The sequence below is a fragment of the Macaca nemestrina genome, chromosome 12 (assembly GCF_043159975.1).
Source record: "Macaca nemestrina isolate mMacNem1 chromosome 12, mMacNem.hap1, whole genome shotgun sequence".
Lineage (NCBI taxonomy): Eukaryota > Metazoa > Chordata > Mammalia > Primates > Cercopithecidae > Macaca > Macaca nemestrina.
In genome coordinates this window covers 124,317,190-124,341,783 of record NC_092136.1, presented here as the reverse complement: position 1 = coordinate 124,341,783, position 24,594 = coordinate 124,317,190, and the positions used below count along the sequence as shown (strand labels likewise).

The window sequence follows — 24,594 nt, the reverse complement described above, 5'->3', positions numbered from 1 at the left end:
TCTTAGTTGATTTAAATAGCCTCTCCTTGGATCTGTGGTCTTTACTGAACCCAGAAGTTACCTCCTAAGTGCATTTATATCTTGAGAGTGTTAAAATCAGCTGGGAAATCTTTTTTAACATGATTTCAATACATCAAATTCCCATCATGGTTTTAAAAGTTACCAAACATCTTTCCTTCAGGCCCCTGATAGATATTTTACATACCAGCATATTGCACTATTTAAGTGTATTACAAAAGTACACTACAAAGTAAGAGGTAGCAAGGTCTGTTAGTGTCTTTTGATAAATTGTAAAATGTATCACCTGACTTTCCTTCCATATCTGTAACCATTAGATACTGCTAGTTTCCTTATTCACAATTACATAAGCCAAGCTCAATTTGGTGGTTCCAAAGAGAGTAAGTCTTTTCTGTGGTTTCCTCCCATGTCTGTTGCCAGAGATTGGTGGCTTTGCTTATGCTCGTGTCACTTCCTGATAAGTGTGGCACCTTTCTTCAAAGGAATGTTAGTTTTATTCCCTGACTTCTGAAATAACCCTCAGCAACAGAGCCAACTGGGCTGTTGTGTGTGCTGAATGCTTTTCTCCAGGCAGTCAGTAAGTAGTGAGCAGTGGCATGGTTTCCTTCTCCATTTATGGCCTTGGAAGGGTGAAAGGGACATGGTTGGGACTCTCCATTTACGGTCCTTGGAGGAGTTGAAAAGAGTGGTTGGGGTGTTCTTGGAGGCAGAAACTAGACATTGTGAGATAAAAATAAATTGGCAAGGGATGTTTGGAATTCAAATTCCAATCCCTGCAAGGAGGGCAGAGGGCGCTGGGAAAGGGGGAGTGTGCAGAAAGTCAAATGAGCTCTGCTGCAGGCATTTGTCTCCTTCCATTGGAAGGTTTGCCCATGACACGTATTTGCCTATATTGTTCTAGAAAGTTTTGTCTTATGTGATTGTGACTGTCTTTTACAAAGAGGAAGAAGAAACACTTTAATAAAGAGTGTATTGTTGGAAACCTCAGTTCTCTAAGGCATCATTTGAGGCTCTGGAAGAGATCTCAAGAAAGGGAGAATGAGGCAGGTGCTTGTGCAGAGGGTAGGCCGGCTGGCTTTAGGGTGGGAGACTCTCAATTGTTGCTCTGTTTTTGTGTGACGAAGATCATCACACATGTTGTTTTATTATTCCTTTTACCCATCTAGATTTCTGGCTTCAAGGGACAAATTTTTAAAGTATCTGACAGAGTATCTTATAGATTGTCAACTGTGAATTAAAGATACTGAACTTCCTGGCCAGGTGTGGTGGCTCATGCCTGTAATCCCAGCCCTTTGGGAGGCCAAGGCGGGTGGATCACCTGAGGTCAGGAGTTCGAGACCAGCCTGACCAATATGGAGAAACCCCGTCTCTACTAAAAATACAAAATTAGCTGGGCATTGTGGCTCATGCCTGTAATCCCAGCTACTCGGGAGGCTGAGGCAGGAGAATCGCTTGAACCCAGAAGGTGGAGGTTGCGGTGAGCCGAGATGGCGCCATTGCACTCCAGCCTGGGCAACAAGAGCGAGATGCCGTCTCAAAAAATAAATAAATAAAGAGACTGAACTTCCTTGGAGGCTCTATAGAGATTACTAAGAGTTGTTTTAGTTTGGTGAAAATAATTAACATATTGGCTTATCGATTGCAATCTCACGTTTAGGAGAAATTTAGTCTGGCAGTGCCTATAAATTAAGTCTGAGGTGAACTACTTTTGAACAGTTGAGTTAGAAAGTATTTGGTAGCCACCAGGGAAAAGAGATCTTATTTCAAGAAAATTCTTAGTGAAACTCAGTAAATGAGAAGGGAGATTAGAAGGAACAAAGGGAGGCAGAGATGGGATAGAGACTGGTTGCAACTTAACTAAATTTGGAAGCTGGGATTAAGCCCTTGGTTTATCTTTTGAAATGCCATATAAGATAGCATTAGATGTACCATTAAACTCAAGAAACTGGGCTAATAATCAGAAATATGTGTTAGAAATAAAGACCATGGTAAAAATGGAAGGGTTATACAAGAGAATAAAATTATTCAGGTTTTATCTGTGGACTTGCATAATGATATTTATTTGCTGTGTGTCACATGGCAGAAAAGGAAGTGAAATTACACCCCTCTGCCCTGTCCTTCCCCCCAAAAAGAAATCACTGGCTTCATTTGTTGGTTTGTTTATCTGGCAGCTTGAGTTGGTAGAATAGACTAGTAGATTGTCTAGTTTTAGACGTAGGTCTTAGTGTACTGTTTCTTGATCATTGATGTTTGAGACCTGGAATTTGTAGCATTATTGATTTGACCTCTGTTTCAAATTTTAGCGGCTTCCACAAAGACTGAGTTAGTAAGGAATACAACTATGTAAGTAATATGTTTTACTAGCTAATTTGTTTAGGCAATTATTTTTACCCCGTATTCATTCCTTCTTAATCAAGAGTAAGTCAGGTATTCTTTGCTTTGGGAAATTCTTCTTTCTGTCCTCCCTTCCCTCACTTTTTCCAAATTCTGGGCACAATAGCAACTCTCTCTCTTCTGTGGCAGGTGTGCATCCTATTGGCTGGCTGGTATTTCTTGTTTTTTTTCCCCCCCCTTATTCTTTTTAAATGGGGGTGGGGGTATAAAAATATGTGTATGGGGTACATGCAATAATGTTGTAATGTTTCTTGTTGTTTAATGGATAATTAATTGCAAAATAATTGTTTTAATTATAACATGTTTGAGTAAATGCTAAATTAGTATTTTTTTTCTAATATAATAATGAATTTGAAATCTAGCATTCCTGTAACAATGTGTCTATGTTTGTCTGTCTGTGTCTGTCTAATAGTAATTAATATCTGTGGTCCGTACCTGGAAGAGGAAGTACAGCTTTAAAGGAATAACAAAAGACTTTGTGTCTTAGACCCTTCGCAGGTGTTACAGTCGGGTGAAAGAACATGGTGTTGGGAAAAGAAAGAGCAGTTACACATTTGAACAGTTGGAACAGGTGTTTGGTCAGGGAGGATGGGATGCTCAGCCCTGCCAGCCTGTACTTATTAACAGTAGTGGCTTGTACCAGGAGCTGGAGTCAGATGGCAGCACTATGGAGGACTATTCACAGGAGGACTGGGGAAACCACAGTCAGGATCTCCATGGCTATCCAACAGATCAGGAATTGGGTAAGAAAGCCAACATATATGATACTTACATTTGTGTGTATTTATATACCTTTATGTATGTGCACCCGTACTTCGTATCTGTAAATATCTTCGGTACTGTTCCTTATAGTGGCCAGCACGAGGCATAAAGGGCATCTCTGCCTTATATGTCTTTTATGAATTTGCACGTCCCAGTCTATTTGGGGCAATATAGGCATCCTTGGTTTAGCCTTAAACTGCCAACTGGTGCTTGATGTTGTTCATTTGGCAAGTTATTTACCAGCAAGATTCCCAAAGACACAGAAGAATTTCTAATTCTCAGCTATACAAGTACCCTCCGTGACAGGTAACATCCTATGCAATTCTAAGTATCCTGTACCTTCTAGTTCTAAGATGACTGCTAAGATAATGACTCTTGGCCCAACTGCTATAGATGTAGTTCTTAGGAATTCCTTCCTTTATCCCAAATATATTTTTCTTTTCTGTTTATGATTTGGAAAAGGTCTTCTCCCAGACTTGAGCCTGAACAAAAATTGAGGGGAAGCCTCCATTTATCTTCAGTAGAGCTGATATTTGAACTGTGTGATCATATTCCTTCACACTTCTTAAGGGATCCCATTCCAGCAGTAGCTGGAATGATTTATACAGTCATAGGCATTAAAAATGGAAAATAAAATTCCTGGTCATGAAATGTAAATTTGTAAGGCCTAAGAGTGTATATGTAGTTGTGGGGTTTTTCTGTTTTTTGCTCATTACATGCTCCAATTTTTATTTTCAGAATTTGATTGCATAATTTGGAAGTACTGATCAATCAGCCATTATACATTAAGAGCAGGTTGTGTAATGAGTGCTCACTTAGAAGGATATGTTCTTGCTCCCAGCCCTTGGTGCTCAGGCAACCCCCAAGGAGGTATAGGTCGGATTGGCAGTATAAACATGCTCCCTGAGCTTTAGATAAAAGTCCATGGGCTCTGTTTTTTTACCAAATTCTTGATGATAGAAAAATGTTAATTCCAAAGAAAAAGGACTAAATGCTAATATGTTTCTTAGCAATGTTGTTTTAAAAATATTATAAAACTATAAGACTAACAGCGTATAAGAGATGGACTTAACGATTAGAAGAATAAAAGGGGTAGATGGTAAGCGATCACTACCGATTAATTTCAAAGGAGTAATAAGGTCTAAATTACTTTGGCATTCCATAACACTGGTTTTGCCGTAGAGAGTTAAGTCACTCAAACCTTTGGGAAAAAAGCAATATGCAGAATGTGTTGATCCTGATATTGGGGGAATAATTGCTTTATAAAACCTACATAGAAAATCTAAATAGAACAGAATTATTTTTATTCTTATCCTTTTAAAATCATGTCTGCAGTGAAATTAAGCTTTAAGCTCCTAGCTGGAAATCCACTGGTGACCTTGAAGAATTTTATACTTGTCGAGCTGGTTTCTGATCTTGCATATGAATGTATGCATCTCATTATATAAGAGCTATATTTATAAATCTGATATTGGACAGTGTTTGACACTAGAATAAAAGCCTGGTTTTGGAAAGTATGGGATGATCAGTAAACATAGCTACTTATCTACATACATGCATGCCACCACTTAGGAAAACATAACTTGTTTCAAAATATTTGCTTTTCAGATGAAATACCTGTCACAAAGAGAACATTAAAAATAAAACAAGAGTCTTCTGAAGAAGCACAGTAAGTAGATGCTTCACCTTTCCAGAAAGTGTGTCTGCCTAAGTTTAATGACCATTGGGAAGATCAGAAAATATTTAGACATGTTACGAAAGTTCCGGCCATTCACCAAGGAGGCATGTCTATTCATTCTTTAGATTTAATCAGGGACTCACTTAAAGCTATTAGAAAGCATCGCAAACATAGCATCACTGGTAATTCCAAGAACTGTGATGTCTATACATTCTTCTTTTTTTTTTTTTTTTTTTTTTTTTTTTTTGTCTCGCTCGGTTACCCAGGCTGGAGCGCAGTGGTGCAATCTCTGCTCACTGCAAGCTCCACCTCCAGGGTTCACGCCATTCTCCTGCCTCAGCCTCCAGCGTAGCTGGGACTACGCAGCTATGTAGTTGGTGGATGCCCACCAACACGCCCAGCTAATTTTTTGTATATTTGGTAGAGACGGGGTTTCAACGTGTTAGCCAGGATGGTTTCAATCTCCTGACCTGGTGATCCGCCCGCCTCAGCCTCCCAAAGTGCTGGGATTACATGCGTGAGCCACCCACCGCACCCAGCCAGATGTCTATACATTCTTTCACGTCTTAGCTTAACTCTTCCAGTGATTAGCTAAAATGTTGATAATTTTGTATAGAAGAAGAAATAAATGTGTTACAGGAAAGCAGGCGTGTTTATGGTGTTTGACTGTGTGTGGATGTGGACATCTGGATGTTTAATTAAGGCACAAAGATGAGTCACAGGAACCTGAGTTTATCTGAGGTTAGGTGAAATGAGAGGCAGACCAGAGGGACACCTGAAGTATTTTGGGAATCAAAAAGAAAGCTCTTAGATGGCCTATTATACATTTGGAGAAGAAAGCAGTTGCTAGAGGAAAGTCTAAGAAAGTCCAGGGACAGGGTCCTCCCTGGTCCACACAACTTGATCTTCCCCGAGTTTAGCATTATCTTTTGTGCAAGGACATCGTAGTTCTTGGAATTACCAGTGACATTATATTTGTGGTTCTTTTTAATAGCTTTAAGTGAGTCCCTGATTAAATACAATTACTGAGGGGAATATACTGACAGAAAATTTATAGGGAAAGTAAGGAACACCATTCATTTTTTTCACCTGTTAACCTTGGAGTATTGTTAGCACCCACTCATTCTTGGGTGCTTCATCCCACACATGTGATCTTGATGTCAGAGAGATGGCAGAGAAGAGGCAAAAAGGGCTGTGATAGGTGACAGGCAGCACAACAAGAAAGCACTAGTTGTTTTTTGTTTGTTTGTTTGTTTGAGACAGTCTTACTCCATCATCCAGGCTGGAGCGCAGTGGTGCAATCTCAGCTCACTGCGAGCACCTGTAATTCCAGCCTGAGTAGCTGGGACTACAGGCGCGTCACCATGCCCGACTAATTTTCGTATTTTTAGTAGAGATGGGGTTTTGCCATGTTGGCCAGGTTGATCTCGAGCTCCTGACCTCAAGTAATCCACCTGCCTCGGCCTCCCAAAGTGTTGGGATTACAGGCGTGAGCCAGTTTCCGGCCACATTAGTTGTTTTTATTCAGCAAGCCACCACTATCACCTCCCCTTTGTAAATGCTCGTTTCTTTTTCAGAGTCTCTCTTTGGAATCAAAGAATTCCCGTTGTCATCTGATTCCATGTCTGAGAAGAGGGTGAGAGTTCAGGGATGAGGAGTTTTTCCCCCAAATGGTAGCCATTATTTCATTTCTCAAAAAAGAAACTAATCGCCCACATCAGTAAGTTTAAGGCCATTTCTTATTGGGAAGTAGTTGTCTCTTAGGAGTGTGACATCAAAGTGTACCAAAGGAAGGGAAACTGATTATTGTTGTAAAAAAAATAAGTTAGGCATGATGGCTCACGCTCCCGCCTTTAATCGCCGCACTTTGGGAGGCTGAGGTGGGTGGATCACTTGAGGTCAGGAGTTTGAGACCAGCTAGCCAACATGGTGAAACCCTGTCTCTAGTAAAAATACAAAAATTAGGCCTGGTGCGGTGGCTCATGCCGGTAATTGCAGCACTTTGGGAGGCTGGTGCAGGCGGATCATGAGGTCAGGAGTTCAAGACCAGCCTAGCCAACATAGTGAAACCCTGTCTCTAAAATACAAAAAATTAGCCAGGCGTGGTAGCAGTTGCCTGTAATCCCAGCTACTTGGGAGGCTGAGTCAAGAGAATTGCTTGAACCTGGGACATGGAGGTGCCAGATTCTGTCTCAAAAAAAAATTAGCTGAGCGTGGTGGCACACACCTATAATCCCAGCTACTGGTGAGGGTGAGGCACAAGAATCGCTTGAACCCAAGAGGCAAAGTTTGCAGTGAGCCGAGATGGTGCCACTGCACTCCAGCCTGGATAACAGAGTGAGACTCTGTCTCGAAAAAAAAGTGAGTTATTACAAGGCAAAGAGTGGTGGCTCATGCCTGTAATCCCAGCATCCTGGGCAGCCAAGACAGGAGGATTGCTTGAGCCCAGGAATTCAAAACCAGCCTGGGCAACATAGATAGACCCCCATCTCTACAAAAAATTTTAAAATTAGCTGGGTATAGTGGCATATGCCTGTAGTCCCAGCTACTCAGAAGGCTGAGGCGGGAGAATTACTTGAGTCTGGGAGGTCCGGGCTCCGGTGAGTCATGCATTCCAGCCTGGGTGACAGAGCAAGATCCTATCTCCAAAAAACAAAAAAAAGTTATAACAAAATCTATACTTTCAAACCCTTACTCTCCAAAAAAAGTCACTGGTTTTTCACTACAATGTCCTATCTCTTCCTTATAATCATTCAGGACCTTCACGGGAGGCCCAGTTGATATAACTAGGAATGAACTCAAATTTTATGGATTTCACTTCACCAGCCTCAAACCACTTAAACTTTTCTGGTGATTGGAACGTGAAAAACCAGGAAATCTAACAGACAGTTCTCAGGAATTGTTTAAATAACAATGAGTAATTTAAAAGTTTAAATAACAATTATAAATGTTTAAATAACAGTTAATGAGTCTAGTTCTCATTGTGCTCCAGAGCTTTGAAATGCTGGTGTGAATCTTGAGTCCAAATCAGCTTCAGGCTCAGATCAGCAGGGCAGGAAACTGACAGGCTTTGCAGAAGTATCCAGCCTGGCTGCCTCTCCTCCAGGTTTTAGCTCTCGGGGTGAGAGATTCTGAACAAGGTCTGGGTAGGCCAAGAGTTTCTTTAAAACGGTTCTTTGCAGGGTCTGACTATAGCATTAGTGCCATGAGAATGCTAAATAAAATAACATGATTTGGGCATGGGATTGCTTTTTCTCCTTAGGTATAGGTGGGATTAGCTGAACCTAGCTAATCTCCTAGTCTGCTCATTTATTCAACACGTTTCTCAAGTGCCTATTATATGTCAGGCATTGGGATACTTCACTGAGCATAATAGACAAAAATCTCTGCTCTCCATCCCAACTCCTTAGCATAGTCCTCTGTAAGATCAATAAAACATTTCAAAGGAGGGCAGGGAAAGATGGTAGCTATGAAAGAGAATTTTCCTTTAAAGCATCAACTTATGCAGAAATATGATCTATGTCTTAGCCTCATAAGCACCACAATCAGACATCATAAAAGTGACCAAGTGCTTTTGTCTCCTCTGAGAAGGGGAATAATTCCCTGAGAATGTAGTGATTTCATCTAGATAACCACTCTCATACTTGAAAGCTTTCAAGACAAACTAAAGGATAGACGGTAAATTCAGGGCAGTCTTAGCTCCAAGAAGCAGCTGATAACAAAATATTAATTCTTTGCCATCTTGCAAAGGAAGTCAAGGAGAGCGAGAGGACAGACTGAGAATGGCCATGTGAAGCCTCCCCAGAATGTTCCTAAAGCTCCTCCCCTAGAAGGTATGAGAATGTAACAGGAAAAGTCTCAAGGATCGAGCTCCTTCCAGAGCCTTTTTTCAAGAACCTGTTAGCACACACACCCCTCTCTTGCCTGTGTGTGATTGTATGTAAGTGTGGTGGTTGAGTGTTTTTGTAGGTTAAACCTGTAATTGATGTGGAGGGTAATAGTTCCTTTCCAAGTTAATATTTAACAAACCAATCTTCGAGTATCAAAGTTTTGCTGTACTTGAGAAACAAACTTTATATAGCTTCATATATATACAAGTTACATGATTTAAGCAGCCTGTGAAATTAAAAAAAAAAAAAAATTCCAGCATTTTTGTCTTATTCTGTTAAGTATACTAGTCAAAATTGAAATAATTCTTTTGCTTCTCTTTATAAAGGGTTTTCTAGCACAGTCTCAATTTATTATCTTGAATGTTACTCTCTTGAAATCTAAGCCTAATGTGAGCCTTTTCCGTCTGAATTCCCAGATCTTAATTCTGTGCTAACCTGACTTCTTTTAATTTTGGGATTAGTAATGAATTTCAGACAAATAGAAAATGTCATTTTCAAAAGGTCATTAGTCATAATCAGTTGTATATTTTCCCACAGCACACACAAAGTCCATTATTGGACTTTCTGAATTTCCAGGTTAGAAATTAAGCTGTTAATTATTTTAAGTGATGCCAGATACTTTTCTTTTCTAAATACAGCATTTTTCACCTTATTTTGGTAAGTAGTTAGGTCCAAAGGCCATAATAGCCACTTTAAAATGTTATGATCCATAGATTTCTGAAATCCTAGAGTCTAAGGTATGGATTCTGATTATACAGTGAGGCTATAGAAGTCACGGAAAGCAGTTTATCATTAATTCTTAGAAACTTGCTAGGGGTGTGTTTCTTTCATTTTAATAGGTTGATTATCTAGACTTATACTGCCCAGTACAGTAGCTACTAGTCACATGTGGCTATTTAAATGTAATTTTAAACTAAATATAATTAAAAATGTAATACCTCAGCCACATTTTATGTTCTAGTGGCCACCACATTGAAGAGCAGATACAGAACATTTCCATCATCACAGACAGTTCTATCTGACACTGCTGTTCTAGATACTTAGGGAATTTGACTTTTATTTCTCTTTCCAGGAAGAGAGACATCATGCAGAACATTGTGCAGATTTTGGAATCGGTACAGTTGAAATGGGAACTTTTTCAGAGCTGGACAGACTTTTCAAGGCTCCATCTTTCTAATAAACTGGCCATTTTTGGAATTGGTTATAACACCCGTTGGAAAGAGGATATCCGTTACCATTATGCTGAGATCAGCTCCCAGGTGCCCCTTGGCAAGCGACTTCGGGAGTACTTCAACTCTGAGAAGCCTGAAGGACGGATCATTATGACCCGAGTGCAGAAAATGAACTGGAAAAATGTTTACTACAAATTTTTAGAGATCACTATTAGCGAAGCTAGGTGCTTGGAGCTGCACATGGAAATTGACTGGATACCCATTGCCCACTCCAAACCAACTGGTGGGAATGTTGTTCAATATTTATTGCCTGGGGGTATTCCTAAAAGCCCAGGCCTTTATGCCATTGGCTATGAAGAATGTATTGAGAGGCCCCTCTCACCACACATGGAGCAGCGTTCCCTGGACCCAGGAAAAGAGGGCCGGGTTGACCTGGAAACCCTTTCAGCACAAACCTCATTACAGGTGGAAATAGAACCCACCCGAATTACCTATTGCTACCTCGGGATTGCTGAGGTCAGGACTCTGCAGCAGTGCTTATTTTTACATTTCCAAGCAAATACCAAAACCTTCAGCAAAGATTGGGTTGGTATTAATGGGTTTTTGTCTCAGAACTGTATTGTGGATCCCGGAGTTTCTCCCAAATCCATCTACATCAAATTTGTAGAAGTAGAGAGGGATTTTCTTTCTGCAGGCTCTTTAGTTGAGTGCCTGGAAAAAGCCATTGGATACCCCTTAAAATTTAACAACTAAATGTCATCCTTCATAAGGATTTGGGCTCTTAGCTCCTTCTTCTCTACTCTCTTCCCATTACCTGGACCACCCCTCATCCAGATGCCACCATCAGACTCTTCATGGAAACCCTTTCTTCAGTTGGGCCAGTACGACTTCTAAGGAATCATAGTAGACTTGGGCCAGAAAAAACAGACCTCACCTGAAAATGCTCATTTTGAGCAAGCAAGATATATAGCGAACTTGCATGGTGGGTCAGCTATTTCTTTTTTAAAAACAGAAAAACAATTTTTAAATGGATTTTAGAGCCCTAATATAAACAAATGTAGGTACATTCCATATTGGACAAAACTTATACTTTGAGTTTCATATGAAATTGAAAAATTGTATTTTTTTCACAATGTTTCATTTTTACACATCTCTGTGTCTCTATATAAGTAATATTTACAACCCTGAATAAATAAGCAATAGATAATGGCAAGTTAAATCTTGATTCACAGTTAAAAAGACTGTTTTTCAGTATCACCCTTAGCTACTATTGTATATAATTTAGTTTCATTTTTTTCACCAACCAAGTGTTTTGCTATTTCCAATCAGTGTTGCCTGCAAAGACCTTTGTTTCTGTGATGTACCAACTTTACAGTTGTGTTGCCATTTAAACCTTTTAAAAAAAAAAAAATTAAAGTAATTCCTGGCCCCTTGGCGTAGTAGTTGAGCTTTTTGTAGCAGAGTGTGGCCACACTGGCAGTGGGGGCTGTGCTCTGACTTTACTGCTAAGAATGAAGAGAACAAACAGGGCAGGGTATCTTCACATCCTTTCATTCTCTATACCTCACTGACCAATGTCATTATTGTCAGAGTACCAAAGGTCACTGGACATCTCATTTTGTAATTCTTTTAAAAATGACTGGGATAATCCTTTTGACCCTAAGTACATGAATTTGTAAAAGACTCATTCCTCATCTTTTACACTCCGTACTCAGGGGCAGCTCTCAAGGAGTACAACTGGAAAATTGATATAATCTTGCTGTCTCTCAAAAGGAAGGAAGATCCAGTAGAAACATCTTTTTTTTTTTTTTTTAGATAGGGTCTTGCTCTGTCACCCAAGGTCTTGCTGTCACCTAGGGTGGAGTGCAGGAGTGCAATCATAGCTCACTGCAGCCTCAAACTCCGGGGCTCAGGTAATCCTCCTGCCTCAAAGCTTCCTGAGCAGCTGAGACTACATTCTCGAGTGCCACCACACCAGCAATGTTTTCACTTTTTTTTTTCTTTTTTTGGTAGAGACAGGGATTGTGCTATGTTTCCACCGAGCTAGTCTCAAACTTTTGTCCTCAAGCAATCCTCCCACCTTGGCTTCCCAAAGTGCTGGGATTACAGGTATGAGCCAGTGGGGCCAGCCCAAAAGTATTTTTTTAGGAGAGGGAATTGACAGGTATAAGTCCATTAGGAAGGTAGCTGTCACATTTAGATCTTTCAGATATTTCTAATGGGCCAATCACCACTCCACTTACAGGTTAGTACCCTTGGCTGAGAATCGCTTACTAACAGAGTAGTCAAGGATCACTTTGGTCTCATGGCAGGAACTTGTTGGATTGGTTATTTATCTTTATGATTTCCCAGCATCTCTCAGGTACTCTGCTTAAAGTGGGCTGCAAATCCAGGTAAGAACTCTCATTCTTCTCGTTTTTCTATACTACTGAAGATACAGTTGCATATTAACAAAAAGTGTTCTTTTCCTGCAGCCGGAATGTTCTCAGATCAGTGATTTTCTCATTCTGATGCCTGTTGGTTGATTGATGCTTATCTTTGTAATAACTAGAGAGCTTATAATCAATGAGATGGCTTTTATTTCTGTTAAATATTTGAGTCTGGGGTTATGGAGTTGGGTACTAGTTCAGGGAGAATATAAATATCTTGAGAATGTTTTGAGTGTGGCACCTGTTCCCCCCAGGCAGCATCTATAGGCAGAGGCCTGAGGAAATCCTCCTGAGTTTGCTCTTCTTTGGAACTTAGAATTCTGATCCTAAAGGCTGAGGCAGTCTTGACCATCTTTTAGCCATAATCTCATAGTATTCAGTGCTAAATGCTGTAGGAACAAGCATTATTACCAGGAATACTTCATGGCATCTCTAAAATGTTGCCACTGACCAGCCCCAAAACTAACATTATGCTCTATGCATTTTTTTTTCTGCGTCTTCCCATTGTTGTTAGTTGCTTAGCTGGGGCAGAACACTTGGGGAACATTTCGCAAGGATGTTTTAGACCTACTGAACGTTACCGAGAATGGGACATTGCTAGACCCACTACGAGCGGCATGGAGAAGATAGCAAAGGCTGGATCCAATAGATGTTTTCACCATTTGCTTTGGGATGGGTGGGGGGTAGAGGACAAAGATGAGCATTGGGAAATGGAGGTTTACCAAGAAAGTACCTTGCTGATACTGGATCTCCAGTCTCTTTGGCCAGAACAGTCTAGAAAAGAAGATAGCAGGATGTCAGATAACTATGAGCATTGCCAAAAATAAAAAATGTACTATTTAGACCTTAATGAAGCTTTATAACTGATTCAAGGGGGACAGAGAAAGTATATTCAAATGTAAAGGTAAATACTAGGAATTACTTTTGAAATCTAAGATGAGATGTGATTGGAAGAAACACTAATGACCTGCAAGTCTCTAACAGATGAAACTGTGAACTTAGCTCTTGCACACATGTTTATGTAAGCAGTTCCCAGGTCACACATAGATCATCTGTGTCATTTACCCCAGGGTGGAGAGCAGTCCACCCTAAAATGAATCTTGGCCAAAACTTTCACAAAGTAATGGAGCTACTCTGCTAACTTCTACTACTTGACTGCGTCAGGGTCAGAGGAAAGAAATTGCTGAAATAGGAGACAGGAGATAGTGAGGACAATTCTCTAGGGTCAAAGAATCTTGAAAAGACTGCCCCTGTGTCGCATGGAGACATTCACTGACTACAGATCATTGGTTGCAGCTTTACTTCCCATGTCAGATGTAATTTGGGATTGGATTCTGAAGGAAAAGTTAGCTACAGGGAATGAATGTTGAGGCTACACCTTATGTAGCACTTGACCAGGATAAGCACAGCCTGTGTGATTAGATACTTGGTGTTTCTAGGTTAGAACCAAAAGACTTTGTACTTCCTCTCTTGGAAGGAGTTACTTATTTGGGGTGACTTGTCTGGAAACAAAGGAGGGGTGTTTACAAGAGATGGTTTGCAATGCAGACTAAAGCCAAGAAAAATTTGAGTGTGATGGAATAGGAAAACCAAACAACAGCCCCCAACCCCACCACACAATCTGCTTGGCCAAGTCCAAGTTTGTAGCTCCCTACACAAGAGTGTGAGACTGGCAGGTATCTCTTCCTGTTGTCTTTGCCTCCACTGAGCTGCCAAGTACTAGATTCCAGGGTTTGCATGAGCAATTTTGTGTTTGCATAGGCATTTCTCAAAGTCACTGCAAGGCAGGTATTTGAAGAGGAGCCAGGCAGATCACACTAGGAAGAAGCAGCTGAGAGGGCGAATGGGGCACTGTATAGAAAAAGACCTTGTGTGAGGTGTGGGCCCAGGGACTACACTCTGTTAAAACAACAGAACTATGTACAGTAAATGGAATCCCGCAGGCCTGGCTGCTTTTCTTCCCAGACAGCCGCGGGCAGCGCCAGGAAATCGTTGTTATGCTTTCTGCCCTCACTGACCTTTGCTGGGTGGTTGAGCTGTGCTGGGATGTTTGAAGCATCTTTTTCTTTTTCTTTTTCTTTTTTCTTTTTTCTTTTTTTTTTTTTGGCTGTTGGACAGAAAAGCAAGAACAGGTGCGTGCCTTTCTGTAAGGGAGCAGCGGCCGCCAGAGGGCGCAGAGGTGCCTTTTGACCGAATGGCACGGGGAGGGGGGCGTTAAATTCAATTCACAACGAACAAGATCTAGTCTCGGGAATTAAAGGATCAGCGCGCGCCTGAGCCTTTCACTGCGGGAATGGGAGGCACTGAAGATTCGGGGTATAAAGAAGAAACGGAGGGACTGTCCTGTCTTCCTTCTCGCAGCCGCCCCTCCTCCCCAGTCAACATCAGGCCTGTACGCCGCTCATTTCAGGGGCTAAGCTGGGAGCAGCATGCACATTGCCTCAGTTTCCCGCTCAGCTCCTGGGACTATTTTGTGCCAACCTTCCCTGCTCGGAATATGAGGCACAGGCCGGAGTAATCCTCCAGCCTGGGTTGGGGTCTGCGGAACTCGCGGAGCGCTTTTTCCTGCCCGCAGGTGAAGATTCCCCGCGCGCCCTGGGCTCCCGCGCGGCCTCCGCCGTCGCCCTCGCTGCAGCGCTCCGGTGGCCGCTCAGCCCCCGCCTCCAGGAAAGCCACAGATTCCCGCGGTACAAAGGAGTCCGCGCGGCTGGCGCTCCGGCCTCTGCCTGCAACTGGAAAATGCTGCTCCCCTCTTCCTCCTTCAGGAAGGCCGCCCTGATTGGGCCGGGGATGCGGCACCCCCAAGCTTGGAGCGGGTTGTTGGAGCCAGAGCCCAGGAGCGTTTACATGTCAGGGGTTACGGGTGGTTCCGACTTCGGATAGTCCCCAAATTTCCCACCCTTCCTGGTCACCCTTCCTATCCCACCCCGGCGGAAGGGGAGGTTATGGCTCAGGATAGTTCTGGAGCCTCCTCTTCCCCCTCCACTCCCTGGCTGGCTCGTGGGGCATCACAGCTTACCTCACCCCTCCCTGCGTTCAGACCTGGAAGAGGCTGCAGGATCCCGCCGTCCGCGCGCTGGGGGCGCCCCCGGGCGGCGGACCCCGCGCGCCCCGCCCGGGAGGACAGCGACCTCTCCGCCCCCTCGAATGCCCCGCCCCGCTGTCGCCGTCGGTCCCCACCCCGCCACCAGCACACAGGCGCGCAGACTTGGGCTGGAGCCGCCCTGGGTGTCGGCGACCCGGCTCCCGCGCACGCTCCGGCCGCTGCGCAGCCTCGGCACCTGCGGGTCCGTGCGTCCCGCAGCTGGCGCCTCTGACTCGGTCCGGGCCAGGGAGGACCATGATTTCCCTCCCGGGGCCCCTGGTGACCAACTTGCTGCGGTTTCTGTTCCTGGGGCTGAGTGCCCTCGGTGAGTGAAACACGGACCTGGAGGGGACTTGGGATGCGGGATGGGGTGAGTTCGACCCTGAGGGAGAACTTTGGCCACTGCTGCGGAACTGGGTCCCACGACTCGCCCTCCTCCCCTGACCTCCTAATCCCACTCCAGGGCATCGCTGGCTGGCGCTGACTTCTCACTTTGGCGGGTACAGCTCCCAGTTTGGGTGTGGGGGCGGATGGCTGGGGGAGGTAACGGCATCTCTCGAAAGACCTGGATACCTCTGGGGTGAATTATCGGAACCGTTGCTCACCCTGTCCACTCCCCACCCCCCACCCAGCAGAGCCGGATGAGCTGAGCCGCTAGATGAGACACTGGCTAAAGAGCTTAAGGACTTAACTCTAGCCCCCTCTCATCCCCGACCCCACATACAAGCTGATGAGGAAGATCCCCCGGGGAAATACCTCTGGTCCCCAGGCTTGACACACGCACTTTGTGTCAATTCCCCAGCGCAGATCCTCTCTCTTGCTCACTCCTGCTTCCTGCCCTGGGAATCAAGGGAGGTGCCCCAAAAGGACGACCGTGAGGTCATTTGGGACACAGGAAATGGGGGAGGGGTTCAAACGCACAGAGAAACAGAATTGTGACCCCCCCCCCTCCTCCAGGCCCACCACCCCTATTGGTTCCCAGAGCCAAAGGGATGAGGGGAAATTGAGAGGAGGGTGGCCAAAGGTCAGGAAGGGAACCTCCTTGGAGCAAGGGTTTGGGAAGCGTTGGAGGCCTCCAGGGGCGCTGGCTTCAGCTGAAGCTGGGGTGGCTCAGAACTCCACCTGGGAGAGAAGGACCCGGCGGGACTAGGCCCTTTGAAGCTGTTTCACTTGCTATCCCTCAGCTTTCTTGCCATCCCCCTTCAAGGATCTCGAATGGGAGTGAAGGGTGGGTTCAGCTATATTGACTTTAACTCATTTCTCAGGTTGCAGGATGTCAGGACAAGTAAGGCCTGGAAAGCTGTAGAGTGAAATTCAGCCACAATGATGAGGACTGAGATGAGGATCACCAGTGTCCCCTTTAGCCTGTTCTGTGCTCCACAGTTGTTGGGGCATGCAATATTACAGTCCTTGGATAAAGTGGGTCTCAAGTACAGCCCCCCAGGCCACACCAAAGCCCGCAGTAGTCTTCTGTCCCTCCGGGCTTGGTGGGCCTGCTCCAGGATCCCTCAAACATCTCATCCCGGCCTTCCCAACTTCAACTTCAGCTCTGTTCCTTCTGCATTCCACCCCAACTCTATCCCCCTTCCTTGCGGGGGGTGGGGGCTGGAGGAATCTCTGAAGCGAGGGAGGACAGTTCAAGTTGGCTGCCTGAGTGTCCCAGGCTTCACCTGCTGCTCATCTGCAACCCTCTGTCCTACCCCAGCTTTGGGCCTCCGTTCGTCATACTGAAGACCTGGACTCAAAAGTTCCTATCGGCTCCCCTGGGGGTTGCCCAGTTCCCGCCAGCCACTCGAGGGTTAAATGGCACTGGTGACCGCGGGGCAACGGGCAGGCGCCCGGCTCCGCTCCTCTGGGCTCCCGAGGAGGCTCTCCGCCTCAGCACGCTCCTCCGCGGCTCAGCGCCGCTGCCCCTGGGGCGTGAGAAGCCCGCGGGGGGAGTTTCTCAGAGAAAGACGGAGACTAAAAATAGTTGCCCTGGGGAGCGGGCCCATTTCGCTCTCCTTAGGCCCCTGCCGGCTCCCTCACGCTGGCCTCGGAGAGGGCTGTGGGCCGAAAGGGTCCCCTTCTTGGGCTGTCCCAGTGTCCTCTCAGACCCAACCAGCCTCCTTTTCTCTCCCAGTGGCTCCGTGGACCCTGGGACCGAAGAAAAGGGACCAGTTGGGTGACTTCCGAGCCAGCAGACACCCAGGACAGAGAGCAGAAAAGCCTCAGGCCCTCTTCTGTTCCTAGTTTCTGACAGGGCGCAGGGCAAGAAGCACGTGCCCAGACCCCAGTGTGTCCGTTTACTATCTCTCTTCACTCTCCTCTACCTTCTGGCAAGTGGAATTATAAATGTGGGACCTGGGGAGGTCGCTGGTGGTCCACAAGGTGAAGGAAGCGCGCGCCCCTTTTGGGCCTCAGGCAGTTTCCTGGCGGAAACCGCTTCCGGCCGCTCGGTGCGCGTTGTAGGAAGGCTGGGGAAGAGCCGGCGGCACCTGCAGGCTCCAGGCGTGCCCGGCCTCGGCGGAATGGCAGCGGGCTGGGTCCCCAGGGGGCGTCCAGCTCCTTGAGGCGGGGACTGTTTCCTCCCGTAGAGCCTCCGGTCTAGTGGCCCCCCCTTCATTGTCTTCTGCCTTATCACTGGGTACAAATTTCCTGCCCAGACCACAGAGATCCTCCAGGAAATGAGAAGGGGGATGCTGCGAAGGCCAAGTAACAGAGGTGGGGGTTCTGTACGGCGCAGCCGGGAAGCGGTGGGGGTGGCTTGCATCCTGGCCGGATCGGCTCCCAGGCCTTAGAGGCCTTCAGCCTGGCTCTCCGAGGGTGAGGGTGGAGAGCGGGGCCTGGCTGCGGCCTCTTCCCGCGGCCTTGGCCGCCTGCTCGCCACGCAGAGGTGGCGTCTTCTGCTCCGAGGCAGAGGGCCGAGGCCTGGAGGGAGTAGGGCCCGGGACTAGAGCAGCCAGCATCCTCAGGCCTGGCCGTGTGCAAGCCCAGGGTTATTCCCCAAAGGGCTTACCAGTTGACTGCTCTGTTGCCTCCCCAAAGGGCAAAGGATGAGTATTTCAGGACGCCATGGTGCAAACAATAGCCCCCTCCTCGAGACCAACACCCCGGTCCACCCCGAGTGCCGGACACACTCAGGGGAGGCTTTATACTTGTCCGGAGACCGTCGTTCGCGCTGCCCTTAATTCCTTGCCACCCGAGAGTTCTCTGCCCAGATCGCCCGACCCCAGAAGGGCTCCGAGGAGATTTCCGGGTTTCAGCTCTCCGTTTTCCAAGGGAAGCCCGCCTCTGGGATTGCGCGGGAGGGCGAGGAGCATCGCATTCACCGGGTCAGGCTTGGGCGCTGGGCCGTTCTGCTCTCTCCAGCTCCTGGCAAGTTCAGAAGGAGCCGCAGGGTTAACAGGTAACCAGGCGGCCTCCCAAACCCCTCCGCCCGTCGGGAACTCAGGAGTGAGGGACCCTGGCGGCCCTGAGCAGCATCGCTACTCTCCCTTGGCTCCCGCTCAGGAAAACTAGGGAAGCAAGTGGGCTACGTGGAAGGTACAACAGAAACAGTCGATCTGCCCTTTCTCCTGATATCTGCCCCTCCTCGCTGGAAATCTGCCCCCTTTCTTTGATGCTCAGAAATCTACGCCTCTGGATACGAATAAATGCATAGAAATGTGTCCCCATCCCCGCTACAACCGCAGAGGCTGGCGGTGAAGTCGTGATGAAATGGGAAGCAGGACACTGAACCAGTGGTCCCTGGGCACCCCTTGAGGCCTCCAGGGGCCGGACCCCACAAGGTTCCTCTTTCCTGTTAGAGCGACTTTCCTCACTCTCTCGTGGAGCCGCGTCGGGCAGGGTGCGCGTGCGGAGCTGGGAGCGGGTCCTGGGCACTCACGCCTCGCTCTTGTCTCCAGCGCCCCCCTCGCGGGCCGAGCTGCAGCTGCACTTGCCCGCCAACCAGTTGCAGGCGGTGGAGGGAGGGGAAGTGGTGCTTCCAGCGTGGTACACCTTGCACGCGGAGGTGTCTTCAGCCCAGCCAGGGGAGGTGCCCTTTGTGATGTGGTTCTTCAAAGATAAAGAAAAGGAGGATCAGGTGAGGGAGGAACGCCTCTCAGCCAGCGGCAAGTTGCGCCCAGCGGGGGTTGTAAGCAAAGAGCTGGTAGGGGTGGGAGGGGTAGAGAGGGAATGGGGGCCGGGGAATGGGGGCCGGGGAAGGAGTTTCAGGGAAGAGCAGAAGTCTTCACCGGTTCAGTTTTTGTTCTGATATGGGAGACTTCCCAAGCAATTATCTTTTGCCGACTTTCCCTAAAAATCCAGCACACAAAATACTGTAAAAGTGGAGAGGCATTTTACTTGGTTATGGGGGTGGAGAGGAGGAGGGAAAAAATGGAAGTGGAGGACTGGGAAACGCTTAGGGGAGGTAACACACACGACTTGTAAAAGCATATTTCTGGCCTGGCGCGGTGGCTCACACCTGTAATCCCAGCACTTTGGGAGGCCGAGGTGAGCACATCACTTGAGGCCAAGAGTTCCAGAGCAGCCTGGCCAACATGGTGAAACCCCCGTCTCTGCTAAAAATACAAAAATTTTTCGGACATGGTGGCACCTGCCTGTAATCCCAGCTACTTGGGAGGCTGAGGCAGGAGAATCACTTGAATCCACAGGCAGAGGGTGCAGTGAACCAAAATCCAGCCACTGCACTTCAGCCTGGGCGACAGAGTGAGATTCTGTCTGAAAAAAAAAAAAGAGCATATTTCTGCTTTCACATTCTCTGCTTTGAATACTGTCGAGTCACAGGCCACTTCTCTTTCCAAATGATTCTCATCTGTCACCTTGCCCCCCTTTATACCACCTCAAGAACCAAGAGACCATCTCCTCTCACAGTCTCCCGCCCATCTGTCTTGACACCAGGTTTACATCCAAATAAAGGTTTACCCAGAAGAGAACGAAACAATGTTCAGAACCCCTGAAAACTGTGTTCAAGGAAGTCATTTGGATTTTTTTGAGACAGGGGTCTCATTCTGTTGCCCAGGTTGGAGTGCAATGGTGCAGTCTTGGCTCACTATAGCCTCTACCGCTCCTGCTCAAATAATCCTTCCACCTCAGCCCCCTGAGGGACTGGGACTACAAGCACACGTCACCATGCTAGGCTAATTTTTTTATTTTTTATAGAGACTGTTTCACCATATTGCCCAGGTTGGTCTTGAACTCTTGGACTCAAGCAATCCACCTGCCTCGGCCTCCCAAAGTGCTCACAGGCATGAGCCAATGTGCCCAGCCTCATTTGATACTTTTAAAATATATTTTTCATATTTTTTTTCTCGAAGATGTCTCCCCCCATTGTGTAAGTTTCAGGTCTTACAAACCTGGATCCACCCCAGCAGTCTGAGTTGCATGCATACATACCTCCTATTTACATTGTCCCTCCTCCCACTATTATGTCACCTTTCTAAACACCGCAATTGGGAGATGAGACAATGTACGGGAACCAAGAACTGTTCTGGTGAAGAGGACGCGGGGCAGTGAGAGGGGCTAGGGACAAAAGGTGAATGGGGAGCTGGTTCAGGTTAGAAGAATGGGTGCATGTGAGGGGCATGTGGAGAATGCCAGTTGGGGGAGGGAGATTGGCTGAGCCTGTAGGCACAGTATACACATGTAGTAATGGTAGGGATGTATTATGCCCCACACCAGGTGTTGTCCTACATCAATGGGGTCACAACAAGCAAACCTGGAGTATCCTTGGTCTACTCCATGCCCTCCCGGAACCTGTCCCTGCGACTGGAGGGTCTCCAGGAGAAAAACTCTGGCCCCTACAGCTGTTCCGTGAATGTGCAAGACAAAAACGGCCAAGCTAGCGGCCATAGCATCAAAACCTTAGAACTCAATGTGCTGGGTGAGTGAGAAGCACAGACTTCCGGACCCCTCCCCACCCACACTGGGAGGTCTGGTGAGTCTCTCTCCTAAAGGGTGAGAGTTGGAGGAGGGACAAATGAAGTGACAGAAGGGTGCAGGGCAGAGGGAGAGGATCTGTGGGTCTCCTGGTTGTGGTTTTAATCTGTCTCCCCCTGCGCAGTCCCTCCAGCTCCTCCATCCTGCCGTCTCCAGGGTGTGCCCCGTGTGGGGGCCAACGTGACCCTGAGTTGCCAGTCTCCAAGGAGTAAGCCCGCTGTCCAATACCAGTGGGATCGGCAGCTTCCATCCTTCCAGACTTTCTTTGCACCAGTGTTAGGTGAGGACACTTCTGGAAACAGTGGCTTCTGGAGACTGTGGCTGGGGAAGGGAAAAGATGGGAGGTACCACAGGGACTGGGGTGAAAAGGGGAGCCAATGCTGACAAGCACGGGGGAGGAGGAGGAGGGTGTGGGGAGGATGGGGGCAGAGAAAAATGCCCTGCCAGGGCAGGTATTGTGTTAGGTGCGTTCACTGTGTATACTGTCAAGAAAGGGGCTCTATAGCTGGAGTCTCTGTGTTCAAATTCCAGCTCTTCTAGTGACTAGCAGTGTGACTCAGTGCCTTCATTCCCAAATTTGTAAAATGCGGATTTTACACGCATCAGCTTGAACTCATTATTGTGACTTGAACACACCAGTTATAAAAAAGTATTTTAGGGATAACTGAAAGATTTTTAATATGAAGTATTCGATGATTTTAGATAGTTATTTTATTAATTTCCTAGGCATGGCAATGCTATTGTGGTTATATGGGACAGCGTACTTTTTTTTTGGAGATTTATGCTGAAGTGTTTACTTTAAAGTGTCTAAGTAAAAGAAAGAAATCAAATAAATATGGCAAAAAGTTAGCAACTGTTGGATCTAGGTTGTGGAAATATGGATTTTCATTTTGCCTCTGTTTCTACTTTTCACATGACCATTTTTATAACAGTAGCTTTTTCTTTTTTAAAAATAATCTTTATTACCTCACAAGTTTGTTGGGAAATTGTGGTAAGTGCATACACATAAAGAATCTAGAGTAGTCTTTGGCACTGGGTAAGCAGCCAATAAACATTCACTGTTATAATGATTAGTTCATATTGTCCTTTCAACACCATTAGGTAGGTCATATTGTCCCCATTTTACAGATGAAGAGATGGAGACCCTCAGATATCAACTACCTTGCTTAAAGTCAGTCACACGGCCTGTTCTGGAACCCATGTTTACCAGTTCCTACCCCAGTGTTCTCTCTCTCTCATCACGCTGTCTTGCCGAAATAAAAGTAAAATGGTGTTTTGGTTGCTCTTTGCATCACTTTCTCTGCGGCCTCCTGTCGGATATCCACTGGGGGCTCTGACTGAGGAGTGGGAATGGAGGTTATTGCGCTAGCCAGTCTGCAGCTAGGAGCCGAGCCCAGCTGTCACACCTCTCCCCCAGTCAGGGAATAGACAAGCCATGACTCCCAGAGGGTCAAAGGGGACATTCCAGAGGAGGGAAAAAAATATATATATATATATATTTTTTTATGGGAAAGAGGGTCTCTGGACTGATGGCTAAATTGTGTCCACAGATGTCATCCGTGGGTCTTTAAGTCTCACGAACCTTTCCTCTTCCATGGCTGGAGTCTATGTCTGCAAGGCCCACAATGAGGTGGGCACTGCCCAGTGTAATGTGACCCTGGAAGTGAGCACAGGTCAGTGAGGGGTAAGTGTGGTTAAGAAGAGTGGTCAATGGTGGGGGAGGGGTTGCAAGTGGGGAGGAGGCCTGTCTCCTGAGGCCTCTCGTTGTAACAGGGCATGGAGCTTGCCCTGATCAAATGTTTGTACAAATGGTTGGTCAGTGACCAGTCATTTCCTGCTCAACAGCCACCACTCTCCTTGACAGGGAAAAAGAGGGAATGTGTATGGTGGCAGAAGGGGTAGGGGCAGTGGGATTGGAGGGGGTGGGAACCCCTCAGCTGGGTGTCCCCCTCTAACACGATGCCTTTTCCAGGGCCTGGAGCTGCGGTGGTTGCTGGAGCTGTTGTGGGTACCCTGGTTGGACTGGGGTTGCTGGCTGGGCTGGTCCTTTTGTACCACCGCCGGGGCAAGGCCCTGGAGGAGCCAGCCAATGATATCAAGTAAGTGTCCCTGGTCTCTGCTGCAGTGGGGGCTCTCCCTGCTCTCCTCACAGAGTCTGGGAATTCAGGCCCCTCTCATCTATTGGAATGGGGTCAGTGGCTGAAACATCATTCCTATGGGCAGATTTTAAGGGAGAGGGAAAGGAGTATTGAAGTGTACAGGGAGAGGTGGCATATAAGACCAAGCATGTAGAAACGCTCTCCTCCTTCCCCCTCCCACTTCTGACCTCTTGTTATTTCTTTGATGACTAGGGAGGATGCCATTGCTCCCCGGACCCTGCCCTGGCCCAAGAGCTCAGACACAATCTCCAAGAATGGGACCCTTTCCTCTGTCACCTCCGCACGAGCCCTCCGGCCACCCCACGGCCCTCCCAGGCCTGGTGCATTGACCCCCACGCCCAGTCTCTCCAGCCAGGCCCTGCCCTCACCAAGACTGCCCACAACAGACGGGGCCAACCCTCAACCAATATCTCTCATCCCTGGTGGAGTTTCTTCCTCTGGCTTGAGCCGCATGGGTGCTGTGCCTGTGATGGTGCCCGCCCAGAGTCAAGCTGGCTCTCTGGTGTGATGACCCCGCCACTCATTGGCTAAAGGATTTGGGGTCTCTCTTTCCTATAGGGGTCACCTCTAGCACAGAGGCCTGAGTCATGGGAGAGTAATCACACTCCAGACCCTTAGTACTCTGCCCCCACCTCTCTTTACTGTGGGAAAACTGTCTCAGTAACACGTAAGTGTCCAGGAGATAGAAGAAGAGGAAGTGGATCTGGAATTGGGAGGAGCCTCCACCCACCCCGACTCCTCCCTGTGAAGCCAGCTGCTGAAATTAACTCCTCACCAAGAGTGAGTGGCAGAGACTTCCAGTTACTGAGTCTCCCAGGCCCCGTTGATCTGTACCCCACCCCTATCTAACACCACCCTTTGCTCCCACTCCAGCTCCCTGTATTGATATAACCTGTCAGGCTGGCTTGGTTAGGTTTTACTGGGGCAGAGGATAGGGAATGTATTTTTTAAACTAACATGAAATATGTGTTGTTTTCATTTGCAAATTTCAATAAAGACACATAATGTATGTATGGGATAAGAAACAAGTTGCCTTTTCAAACTAAGAATTCTAGAAATTAAGCTTCAGGAGCACGCAAAGTGGA

General features: G+C 46.8%; 2 protein-coding genes across 6 annotated transcripts in view; both read left to right on the top strand.

Annotated features, from left to right (window-relative positions):
* LOC105476281 (Myb/SANT DNA binding domain containing 2) overlaps window positions 1–11,342 on the top strand; it is a 33,859-nt gene extending 22,517 nt beyond the window's left edge. For 2 of the 5 annotated variants that reach the window (XM_011732059.3, XM_071075765.1), the window contains exons 2-4: window positions 2,900–3,155; window positions 4,783–4,843; window positions 9,815–11,342. In XM_011732059.3, coding sequence (XP_011730361.2) covers window positions 2,900–3,155; window positions 4,783–4,843; window positions 9,815–10,667 — 1,170 coding nt within the window. In that variant the 3' untranslated portion in view covers window positions 10,668–11,342. Of the gene's footprint in view, window positions 1–2,321; window positions 3,156–4,782; window positions 4,844–9,814 lie in introns of those variants that run through there. The other 3 variants (XM_011732061.3, XM_071075766.1, XR_011611152.1) reach the window with 3 other exon arrangements.
* Window positions 11,343–15,546: 4,204 nt separating this feature from the next.
* Window positions 15,547–24,522, top strand: LOC105476282 (endothelial cell adhesion molecule). Its single transcript, XM_011732063.3, has 7 exons — window positions 15,547–15,753; window positions 19,316–19,494; window positions 21,093–21,294; window positions 21,475–21,630; window positions 22,901–23,023; window positions 23,323–23,449; window positions 23,702–24,522. Exons 1-7 carry the CDS (start codon window positions 15,684–15,686, stop codon window positions 24,015–24,017), a joined length of 1,173 nt encoding a protein of 390 aa, XP_011730365.2. The 5' UTR covers window positions 15,547–15,683; the 3' UTR covers window positions 24,018–24,522.
* Window positions 24,523–24,594: the final 72 nt, after the last annotated feature.